Source organism: Centruroides sculpturatus, unplaced genomic scaffold, assembly GCF_000671375.1.
Source record: "Centruroides sculpturatus isolate CEXI.00-Female unplaced genomic scaffold, Cexi_2.0 scaffold1077, whole genome shotgun sequence".
NCBI classification, from domain to species: Eukaryota; Metazoa; Arthropoda; class Arachnida; order Scorpiones; family Buthidae; genus Centruroides; species Centruroides sculpturatus.
The window spans coordinates 200,342-212,236 of NW_019385357.1; the positions used below are offsets into that span (position 1 = coordinate 200,342).

Below are 11,895 nucleotides of genomic sequence, written 5' to 3' on the forward strand. Positions count from 1 at the left end.
TAATTTTCGGGGAAACACGGTAGTTCTCTTGCCATCATTACTATAACTTGTTTATTGGGTCCAATAACTTTATCCCTCAATTTATCATATTCATATATAAGCTTTACGTAAAATATCAGTAAAATGTTATAATAGAAAATTAAAATAATTATTGAATTATGTGGTTTTATCAATACAAGTAGAGTATATTCAATATTTACCTTAATTTCATGAAACTCTTCTAAAAGTTCAAAGCCTTTTATTTTCATGATGTTTATAACATCATTTAATATACCTTGATAAAGAATTATTTCTGAAGCTCATCGTTGAAGTATCGAAACTGCAGGTAACGGGTTAATAAACATATTTTATCCGTAACCATATTCTGTAATTTCTACAGAACGAAGAGTAAAGACTACAACACAATATCAAACAGTTCTAGAAACACACTTGTTACTTCCGAACAATTTTTATCGATATAATTATCAACATAATTACGTTTAATAATAGTAATAACGATAGATATATTTACCTTCGAAGATTATGAGTCTAAAAACGCTCAACAAAGGAACAAAAATAGTGAAATTCCAAAATTTTCTTCCCTTCCTTACTGTAGTGAAGCAGTCGCTCGATCACGGATGCAATATATCCGAAATCTGGTAGGAAGTGGCGAAAACGCTTTCAATGATTTTATCCAGGACCGGATCTGGGCTGTCAGCCGCTCGCCTGCTAGATTTTTGGCCGCCCTCGCTCGATTGTGTGAATCACGAGTAGATTTATAACTTAACCCAACCGATAAGAATTTACTCGTATGTTTTTATGATAGTTCTGTATAGGAGTTTAAAAAAATCCATTAAAATATTTGATATTTTTATTCTACTCTCAAATTTATATTACTTACGGATATCAATGTTAAACCAGTGAGATTACGATTTCGTATGTTCCATCTATAAAGGGATGCAGAAATAAACGTGTACAACTTATGTACAATGTTAAAAAATTAACTGTTACTCTGGCAGCATCATTTACAACTAAATTTAATGAATGAGATGCACGAAATACAGAAAGAGCTCTAGAATTTATTTCCCTTAAATTTATGATTTATTAAAATGTCTTATTATATTCACGTGATCAAATAAGCAGATAATTAGGAAAATTGAGCACAATAAATATTTATGTATATTAATATTTTCCAAAAGTGTTCAGTATCAGCTATTTAGTGAACTCATTTGCATAAAGAGTAACACATGATTAAAGTTTCTATTCCGGTGAACGTAACTTAAGAAAGTGTTCGTTTTGAGTGTCAAGTATTGAGAAAGATAATCGTTGACTAAAATTTACGAGATTCGAAGAATATTCTTTATTATTTGTACGAGTTTCTACTAATACACGTATTGTTTCAAGAGGCGAAATAAGATGTCAAACATAAAAGAACTACGATTAAACTTTCACGAAGTGACTATTTTCAATGAGAATGGAGAATGTGTCGTCGTATCACGAACACCCTTGATACAAAATGGAGGATTGCTGAAAAACTTCATAATTGTGTGTCCGAATGAAATGAAGTTTATTCTGACATTACCTCTGACATTGGAAATGCTGAATGAATTTGCAGGGTTTGTACCAATCTATTATAAAGACGTTTTTTAGTGTTTAGTGTATAAATCTACCTTGCAACAATACGAAAAATCCGTATAAACGAAAACTCTTTTTTTTTAATCGTGTAATCATTTAAAATAATTTGCATTGGACGAAAAAATTTACTGAATCGAAATAATGCAATTATTCGTGAAATTCATTTATTATTTAATAACGAAACAATTAATAAATCATTACTTAGTATATTGCATGACCAAACGATGTCGTGAATGCGATTTTGCTGCCAATTAGCAATCGTGATTAATAAAGGGTTTGGTCGGTGTGAAGTCCAACTCGCATACTCACGCATAACCAACTACGAGGATATTTTGAAAGATTTATAAAAATCGACCGAATGGCTGAAGGTCTTTCTGAAATTTTGGATTTATTTTAGACATTACGAAATTTTTAACGTCACACTTAATAGTTTTCTTTGTTCATTTTCCTCTGACATTAATATTTCTTTGTGTTTTTTAAAAATGTTTTCATTAATAAAAAAATGTCGCGATGTCTTCAAGTATCGCAATTTCAATTTAAATTCAAAACTTCACATTACTTCGTTGGAATATATTTTCGTGAAAATAATTTATATTAATGGGACATTTTAATTGCAACGGTCGGATCTGGGCATTTCTATTTCTATTCATCTGAAATTCTATTTTTCGTGTTATTTGCAGACAAAACAATAAGGCAATTCTTCCGAAAGGTAACTTACGTGTTTCCGATTATCATTGATTTGATTTTTATGCGAAAAAATGTAAAATAATATAAAATATGCAAATTATTTATAATGTTTAACTTTGTAAATGTTTCGTTTCAGGTTTTTGGAGACAGAAGGTGTTATTTTTACTTCTGCGGATAACGGAATCGAAATGTACCTCATCGGCAAACGTTACTTTATTAGAAAACTGCAAAGAATGTGTTTCCATTATCTTACACAGCCGAATATGTGCACAAACATTTGTCGCATCCACGATTTTTCTTGCAGACACAACGAAAAACAATTGCAGTTTCATTGTTGGGAAAGTTTTCATTGGCTCGAAAAGAACTATTTCCACACAGACGATTTCAAACAATGTGAAGAAAGCACCATTTACAGGTTATTGATTTCCGACTTTTTCACAGTAGAGGAATCTGATTTGGTGTATGCGCTTTTCGAGTGGGTCGAGCAGAAATTTTGTAAACTGAGAAAAACGAACGACGACATTTCGACGGGAGAAATAATAAGACCGTTTCTGCCGTTGGTTAGATTCTTCATGTTGGAACCACAGTTAATAGAACAACTTTTGAACTTGATTAGCAATGTTTGCATTTCGACAAAAGAAGCTAAATCCATAAGAAGATATCAAATTCAAAAAAATGTCGCGACTCTTCCACCAATAATATCTGCTTACGCTAAACCGAGAAGAACTTCTGAATATTCTTCGTTAACTGCGGTAAATTTCATGACTTATGAAGAGTTGAAACAAAATACCAAAATGAAACCAACTTTTCTGTTTATGGCTGATCTATGGGTTACCAAAAGTTGTGTGGTGAATGCGATTGTTCTGCCAATTAACCATCGAAATCCTGAAGGAATAAAGGTTTTGGTCGGTGTGAAGTCCACGTATTCGCAAGATTTCGTCTACGAAAGAGAGATCTGTGGTATGGACGGGATTTTAGAGTTTCGAAAAATGAAATATTTGCGGGAGCGCAGCTTTAACATATTTTTAGTGAAAGTTGCGAAGAAAGAAATAAAATCGACCTTCATTGAGGTATTAAAAAATACTCCCGAATATATTCCGATATACGCACTCCGAGATGAAACAATGAGACTTATAGGGGAGAAAACAATATTCAATTGTAAAATTTGTCCTATTTTCTAATTTTTGTAAAACTGCGTAATATCGGTTACTTTATTTACATTTAACACGAGGTATGTTTTCGCTTCCGCTCGAGAAAGTACATATTTGAACTGTGACGTCTGTGGTTTTTACAGAATAAGAAAATTAATTTTTAGTGTTTAAATAATTATACAATGTAAACAATCAGTACACATGAGGTGATTGTTGTAGACGAAACCATTTTTGTGAAATAATTGAATGACAATAAATTATAGAAACGTCCGTTTTTCATTTTTAGACCATTTTTTCATATAACATGAAACATGAAATAGGTGTTTCATGTTATATGTTTCATGTCATGTTTCAAATAGGTATTACGTATTTATTTCATACAAGCGTTTTACAAATTACATATTATTAGAAATAATTATTTTATATTTATTTCATTTATTTTACTACAATAATTAATGACATTGTAGATATATAATACTTGTAATGAACTAGTTAAAACCTTTAAAAAATATCCATTTTAATTTATTAAAATTNCTATTTTTCTTGTACGTTTATATTTTTATTGATTATAATATAAAGTAGAAACAATTACCTCAGCTGGCTACATAATGCAAAGTGAATTATGAAGATTAATTGCATCTATTTCGTGTGAAAAATTTAGTTTTATTGTTTTTGATAACCATATTTGTTAATTGTACTCTTTCTTCTAATTACAGTTTATAAATTTAAAGAATAAATTTTGTGTTTATAAATAGCTTACAGGATCTTCCTAAAATATAAGTTATAACGTGGTTTATAAATTATTTTAATAACAGCGCAAAATTAATATTAAATATTTAAATTATCATTTCAAATAATTTAAATGTTTAATATTANTAATGAACTAGTTAAAACCTTTAAAAAATATCCATTTTAATTTATTAAAATTAATTTTTGAAAACGATTTAATATACTGCCTAAGTTCAATAATTTCAGTGTATAAGATATGCAAACGTAATAATTACGTAAAGAAAATTAATATTTGAATAATATTTAATCATTATCATTGTAGCGGTAACATTTATCAGACGAAAAAATGGTCATCTCATAAATGTTTAGGTATTATTATTGCTCCTTAAGAATTCCATAGTTTTTCTCGTATAATTTAACATATTTCACTTACAAAACCAAATCTGTAGGGCAGAGTTCGAGTGGTTAAGGTGTCATCACGCTGCTCTCGGATTATAGAAACGAATTTCACGAAGGAGACTTTATGTACACAGGGCAAAAAGAGTAAAATTATGGTCAAAAAACACCGGAGCTAATCTAGGTTAAAAAAAGTACCTTTAGAAATTTTTTTGGATGTTTGGTGAGGGGCAGAGCCCAATATATCTTGCCTCGTTTCTCACTACCCGGTCGCTCTGTTGTTGGAGTAGTCGAGCCCGCAATGAACATGATGAAAAAGACCGTTCGTGCTCACGGGGTGAAAAGGAAAACAAAATGAATGTTTGCAGGAAAATTAACACGAATTCACGTGTGAAGTACTCTTAAGTGATGCGTGTTTAAGTTGTAAATATCGTTTACAAGGAACGCATGCAGAAAATGAACCACGAACTATTTTCAATTTGATTGTTTTCTGGAACGTTTACAATCGTTCTATAATCGAACCAATAAGCAGAAAAAAATTCGAATTTAAAACGGTTCGAACATTTGGTTAAAAATCGAAATATATAAAAAATATTTATAACAATGTCTGAAATCTTATCAATTTAATACATCTAAGTACTCAACGAAGACTAAACGTAATTAAAAACAAAAAAATCGCATCTAAAATAGTACAATAGAAGCCGTTCTTCAGGTTAGTCTTAATGCTCTCTTTCTCCCCCCGCGGGGAATTTCGAAAAATCCTTTCTTAATGCGCATTTTGATGTCGTACCCTAACTGTGTACCAAATTTCACCTCTCTAGGTCAAGCGGTTTGCTCCGGGCGATGATGAATCAGTGACTCAGTCAGTCAGTCAGGACAAGGAATTTTTCGAAATTCTCCCCGCGGGGGAGAGGGAGAGGATTAAGGCTTATCGTAAAGAACTCAGCTTCTAGTATACTATTCTAGATTAGATTTTTGTTTTTAACTGTACTTTCGTAGTGTACGCCATGAGAACGCACACTAAAAAGGGATTTTTGGAAATTTTAACTCCCTGGAGGAAAGATGAGGAGAGATTTAGTTTTAGTCAGTATAAAGTGTAAATAATAAAAACGGAAAGTCAATAGCGGCATATATAGTATACATTTTAGTTATTTTAATCATTTCCATTTTTCGGGTGACCCAAAAACAATAAATCCAAAATAAACAAATCCGAAAGATTATTTGAATTCGTTACAAATTCGAAAAATTCGAAATATTGAATTGGAAATATGAAGTTCCAAACAAGTTTTTTTTAGATTTTAGGATTTAAAATCAACCATATAATTCAAGTAAAGTTATCATCAAGTAAGTTATTTCTCCATTATAAAAAATTTTCTGAATTTTTTTTATTTTATAGGTTATTTAAATAAATTTTTTTTTTACATACTAAAGATTAATTCTGTTAAAATTCAATAATGATTTTAATCTTTTTTTTTTTGGTTTTTTTTTGCGTTTTTGACTGCGTTTTAGTAGGATACGCCTTAAGAATGCATACAAAGAAATGAGGTTTGGAAATTATCGCCGGGAGAGAGGGAGAGAGTTAAGGATTATTTTAAAAAACTTGGTTTGACTATACTATTTTAAATGCGATTTTTTTTCGTTTTTGCAGAAAATCGAACATATTTTTTTACCATCTAAAAAGAGAATTTCTTGCATCTGGTAAAAACAAGTAAGATCGGCTATAATCTACTAATCTTAATCTTCACTATCGTTACTTTTTGCCCGAGCAACGCCGAGATGATCTGCTAGTTATACATTAAATTAATACGATAATAACAATATATAAAAAGCTTTGTTGATGTATTTTTATAAATATAATCTCGACACTACTTCATTTTTCCGTAAGAAACTATATTTACACAATGTTTTGAAAATTAAAATATAAAAGACAAACATTCTTCTAAAGTGTGTACTTTTTCTATTGGTCACCGAAGTATAATATATAGCTCGATTGTTCAATGGAATTGTTAACGTTTGATTGTTAATTGAATCATTTTATATACAACTAAAACAAAATAAAACATTTTGTATTACGTGCAAGTTTATTGTTTTACCCCCTTTTCAGTTTTTTTTTCTTTCCGGGAATAGTAAAAATTCTCAGTACAGTCTTATCAGTTGATCTAACACTAATGTAGCTTATATAATGTACAATAAGTGCTAAGTTTAGTAAATTGAGTCGTAAATTGTAAGCTTGGTTACGTATTGGTGTATTATTTTATGCTTTTCATTCCTCTTAAGATNTATGTATATTAATATTTTCCAAAAGTGTTCTGTATCAGCTATTTAGTGACCTCATTTGCATGAAAACTAACACATGATTGACGTAACCGTTTTTATTCCGGTCAACGTAAGTTGAAAAAGTGTTCGTTTTGAGTGTCAAGTATTGAGAAAGATAATCGTTCACTAAAATTTGAGAGATTTGGAGAATATTCTTTATTATTTGTACGAGCTTCCACCAATACACGTATTATTGCAAGAGGCGAAAGAAAATGTCAAATGTGAAAGAACAACGATTTAACATTCACGAAGTGACTATTTTCAATGAAAATGGAGAATGTGTCGTCGTATCACGAACATCCTTGATACAAAATGGAGGATTGCTGAAAAACTTTATAAGTGTGTGTCCGAATGAAATGAAGTTGATTCTGACATTACCTCTGACATTGAAAATGCTGAATGAATTTGCAGGGTTTGTACGAATCTATTATATAGACGTTTTTTGTGTTAAGTGTATAAATCTACCACGCAACAATACGAAAAAGCCGTATAAACGAAAAGACTTTTTTTAAAATAATGTAATCATTTAAAATAGTTTGCAGTGGACAAAAAAATTTATTGAATCGAAATAATGCAATTATTTGTGAAATTCATTTATTTCTCCGTGTTTATTTTAATGTTTTCATTAATCAAAGAATGCCGCGATGTTTTTAAGTATAGCATATTTCAATTTAAATTCAAAATTTTACATTACTTCGTTGGAATATATTTTCGTAAAAATAATTTCTATTGATTGGGCATTTTAATTGCTCTGGTCGGATCTGAAATTATATTTTTCGTGTTATTTCCAGACAAAACAATAAGACAATTCTTCCGAAAGGTGATTTACGTGTCTCCGATTATTCTTGATTTGTTTTTTACCCGAAATAAATGTAAAATAATATCATCATTATCATCATTTTTATTTGTACAAACAAAGTACAGATTGGTCCCGCTTTCCTGCATTATCGGTTATACACGTTTAGTTTACAGTACTTAAGAGAAATGTATTACACTTACACAAATGATAAATATTAAATATAAATTTAATATTTATCATTTNTTGAAATATTTGGTAAAGTTACTTTCTGCTAAGATCAAATATTCCACCACTATGCACTGATCGTCTCTGGCCATTCTCTCCACTTTCTCCATAGTTTCTTTAACACCCATAGGCATGACTGAAAAACAAAGTTAATACGTTTCCAAAACTAAGCTGCGAAGTATTAAAAATGAAAAATGTTTCTGTGTGTAGGCCTAGATACCTCCGTCATGGCCAAAAGAGTTTTTGTCACTTATAACTTCCATAATTTGATGAGGTATTCTTCCATTTCTATCCACCCTTCCCGACTCGTACGGTTCGATTCGCAAGTTTGAATTTATAATTCCTTCCTAAAAATATGCATAAAGGTATAATATTCTGTACTATAATGTGTATAATTATTAATAATAGAAATAATTACAATTTTGACAGGTCCTTCTTCATCGATTAACAAAGCCGCNTCTCTCCACTTTCTCCATAGTTTCTTTAACACCCATAGGCATGACTGGAAAACAAAGTTAATACGTTTCCAAAACTAAGCTGCGAAGTATTAAAAGTGAAAAATGTTTCTGTGTATTGGCCTAGATACCTTCGTCATGGCCAAAAGAGTTTTTGTCACTTATAACTTCCAGAATTTGATGAGGTATTCTTCCATCTCTATCTGCCCTTCCCGACTCGTACGGTTCGATTCTCAAGTTTGAATTTACAATTCCTTCCTAAAAATATGCATAAAGGTATTATATTCTGTACTATAATGCGTATAATTATTAATAATAGTAATAATTACAATTTTGACAGGTCCTTCTTCATCGATTAACAAAGCCGCTCCATTAGTACTGTTTCTGTACATTTTTTTTCAAGTCTTGTACTTCGATCTTAAAACATTTAAGTATTTATGTAAACTTACTATTTTCATCAAAATATATAATCCTAATACTGATATACAGTATGTAAATTCAGAAACATTGTGANAATCTTCCCCATCGTGCGGACTTCCAATTCTGAAATTTCTTCTCAAATTTAGAATAGTTCTACATTTGATGTAATGTTTTAAATCACTTACAAATGTGCTGATTCGTGTGCTACTATATTAGCTCTATGATAATTGAGTGGATAGAGACTGACGATGCCAACTTTAAGACATTTCTTGCAAACACCGGTTGTGTGCGCAACGCCTATAAAACAATTCATTCAAAAGTGCGTAGAAAGAATTTTAGGTTAACGTAGAAGCAAGCAAAAAAATATTTACCTAGTACATTAAATTTAACTGTATTATCAGGATTTAGCGAGCCAATTTTACGACTAACAATAAATATTAAAATTAATCCACCTGTCATCTGTATATATCGATAATATAATACTTACTGGACAAATAGCATGATAATATCAGCATCTACAGCCAAACCAGTAGCATGATGACAGTAATAGTGTGCCATATTAAAAAGTAACGCCGAAGCATGAAGATATCGTTCGTAACCCGAAATTACACTATCTTGTATATAAGATGGATCCGTTGTTTTCTGTAATTGAAAACGAAATTAAATAAATAATTCTAATTAATGGATAAATTACTCGTTTTCCTCAATTACCGTGAACTTTGTAATTCCGAGCACAGAAAGTTTTATTCCCAATTCTAACGTATCAATCATGTTTTGTACCTAAATAATAAATAAAAATAAATTGTAATCTAAAGTTAAATGCTATTATATTACATTTAAACGTATGTAACAAATAATATCCTACCTCAATAAACAGGCGAGAAATATAGTTTACTAGACCTTTATTTGTATTGAAATATTTGGTAAAGTTACTTTCTGCTAAGATCAAATATTCCACCACTATGCACTGATCGTCTCTGGCCATTCTCTCCACTTTCTCCATAGTTTCTTTAACACCCATAGGCATGACTGAAAAACAAAGTTAATACGTTTCCAAAACTAAGCTGCGAAGTATTAAAAATGAAAAATGTTTCTGTGTGTTGGCCTAGATACCTTCGTCATGGCCAAAAGAGTTTTTGTCACTTATAACTTCCAGAATTTGATGAGGTATTATTCCATCTCTATCCGCCCTTCCCGACTCGTACGGTACGATTCTCAAGTTTGAATTTACAATTCCTTCCTAAAAGTATGCATAAAGGTATTATATTCTGTACGATAATACGTATAATTATTAATAATAGTAATAATTACAATTTTAACAGGTCCTTCTTCATCGATTAACAAAGCCACTCCATTAGTACTATTTCTGTACATTTTTCTTTTCAAGTCTTGTACTTCGATCTTAAAACATTTAAGTATTTATGTAAACTTATTATTTTCATCAAAATATATAATCCTAATACTAATATACAGTATGTAAATTCATTGTGATTAATTAACGAATGTCATAATAACAACCCGAGTTGTTTTTTTGTAAATAAAGTCTATTACTTTTTTAATATAAAACAATCAGTTGCCTTTCGAACACGTGGTAATTCTTTTCTTTACATAATTTTTTTCTCTGAATATGTACATAACAGATCATTCTCCCATTTATTATATCTCTGACTATAGTGCACAGTTTTTGAATTGCATGTATGTAATTTCGTATAAATTTAATTGAAAGGAAGTATCTAAACAGTTATGTTTCATAGATTTGCCTTTTATGACAAATCCTTCTTTCTGTTTACAATAAAAGTATTATTTAATTAATTTACTCTTATCCTAATAGTTATTCATATTTTGTTTTTAAAATACGAACAAATGCATTGTAATCGAAAAATTTAATTACTGTCACACTATGCAAACTCAGAACTTCTACGCGCTGTCGATAGAATAAACGGAAGAACACTAGCAATTAAAGTTTTTACCAAGTACCAACGCAATATTCGATTATCTACTAGTGTTGCAACGAATAGTATATTCGGCCTGAGGCCGAATATTCGTTTTATGGCCATTATATTCCGAATATTCGAATACCGAATATTCGGCGAGGAGCGTAGCCGAATAGCCGAATATTCGGCTTGATTAACGCACGTACGAAAATTGCCGCTCAAACCGCATTATGGCAAGGATCCTGTTATCTGTTGGCTCGCTATCACTACGCTTCGTCAATCGCGTTAATTCTTGGCAGTTGTTGTGGACAGACAAGAGCGTCATGACAGTATGTGATAAATGATGATATCAAATGTGGATAACAATGAAACGACCTACACGTGTAAATAATGGAGAAAGAACAGAGAAGAACCGCGAAGTGAAAATGTAAAAATGAATATGAAATTGAATTGATAACATGATCGAACAAGTCGAGGCAGCTTATTGGAGCGAAATTCGCGGCCGTCAATGCCAAACAATTGTCGTCATAGACTTCGAAAACCTAAATGCTTGTAATGAAAGTCACTTAGCGTGCACGGGCGAAAGCCCGGGACCGTTCGGGCTACCAAACTGTCTCGAATTTGTGAAATCATAACTGTGACTTATACCGACGTCCTATCTGTCTCTTTTCTCCGTTATCACCAGGCTATAAGTCACGTAATTGTAAAATGGGAAATCTACGACGGAAAAGTGACGAATCGAAAGTATCGTGAGGGCGTATTATGATATATGCATAGGCATACGTGGACTAGAGAGATAGAGGAAAGAGAAAGGGAAGAGCAAAGACGAGCTCTTAAAAAGAAGAATAGACAGGGTCAGACCCTCAGATATGCGACGATTCTCTAACTAATAGGTGGGTACGTGTGCTGATCTTTGTAATTATAAATTGTAAATACGTGTGACTAATATTATGTTCTTTTTTATTTTGTGCATGTAATAATTTATAAATAAACTAGCAGGTGGGCCCGGCGTTGCTCGGGCAAAAGTAACGATAACTAAGATAAAGATTATTATGTTACAGTCAACCTTACCCGTTTTCACAGAATGCAAGAATTGGGTCCCCTTGTTTCCAGACTAATTAGAGAATTTTTAGATGGGTCTAAAAATATGTTCGATTTCCCGCAAAAAC

General features: G+C 31.2%; 2 protein-coding genes across 2 annotated transcripts in view; one reads left to right on the plus strand and one right to left on the minus strand.

Moving 5' to 3' along the window:
• Positions 1-1,243: 1,243 nt before the first annotated feature.
• Positions 1,244-3,718, plus strand: LOC111638049. The gene is made up of 2 exons (XM_023383681.1): positions 1,244-1,595; positions 2,438-3,718. Exons 1-2 carry the CDS (start codon positions 1,396-1,398, stop codon positions 3,480-3,482), a joined length of 1,245 nt encoding a protein of 414 aa, XP_023239449.1. The 5' UTR covers positions 1,244-1,395; the 3' UTR covers positions 3,483-3,718.
• A 5,026-nt stretch (positions 3,719-8,744) lies between these two features.
• The window catches only part of LOC111638061 (venom metalloproteinase antarease-like TtrivMP_A), a 12,213-nt gene continuing 9,062 nt past the window's right edge, over positions 8,745-11,895 (minus strand). The window contains exons 2-10 of the mRNA XM_023383692.1: positions 10,104-10,193; positions 9,906-10,032; positions 9,658-9,821; positions 9,504-9,572; positions 9,280-9,434; positions 9,164-9,216; positions 8,978-9,089; positions 8,852-8,915; positions 8,745-8,789 (exon numbers count right to left, since the gene is read on the minus strand). Coding sequence (XP_023239460.1) covers positions 8,745-8,789; positions 8,852-8,915; positions 8,978-9,089; positions 9,164-9,216; positions 9,280-9,434; positions 9,504-9,572; positions 9,658-9,821; positions 9,906-10,032; positions 10,104-10,166 — 852 coding nt within the window. The 5' untranslated portion in view covers positions 10,167-10,193. The remainder of the gene's footprint in view (positions 8,790-8,851; positions 8,916-8,977; positions 9,090-9,163; positions 9,217-9,279; positions 9,435-9,503; positions 9,573-9,657; positions 9,822-9,905; positions 10,033-10,103; positions 10,194-11,895) is intronic.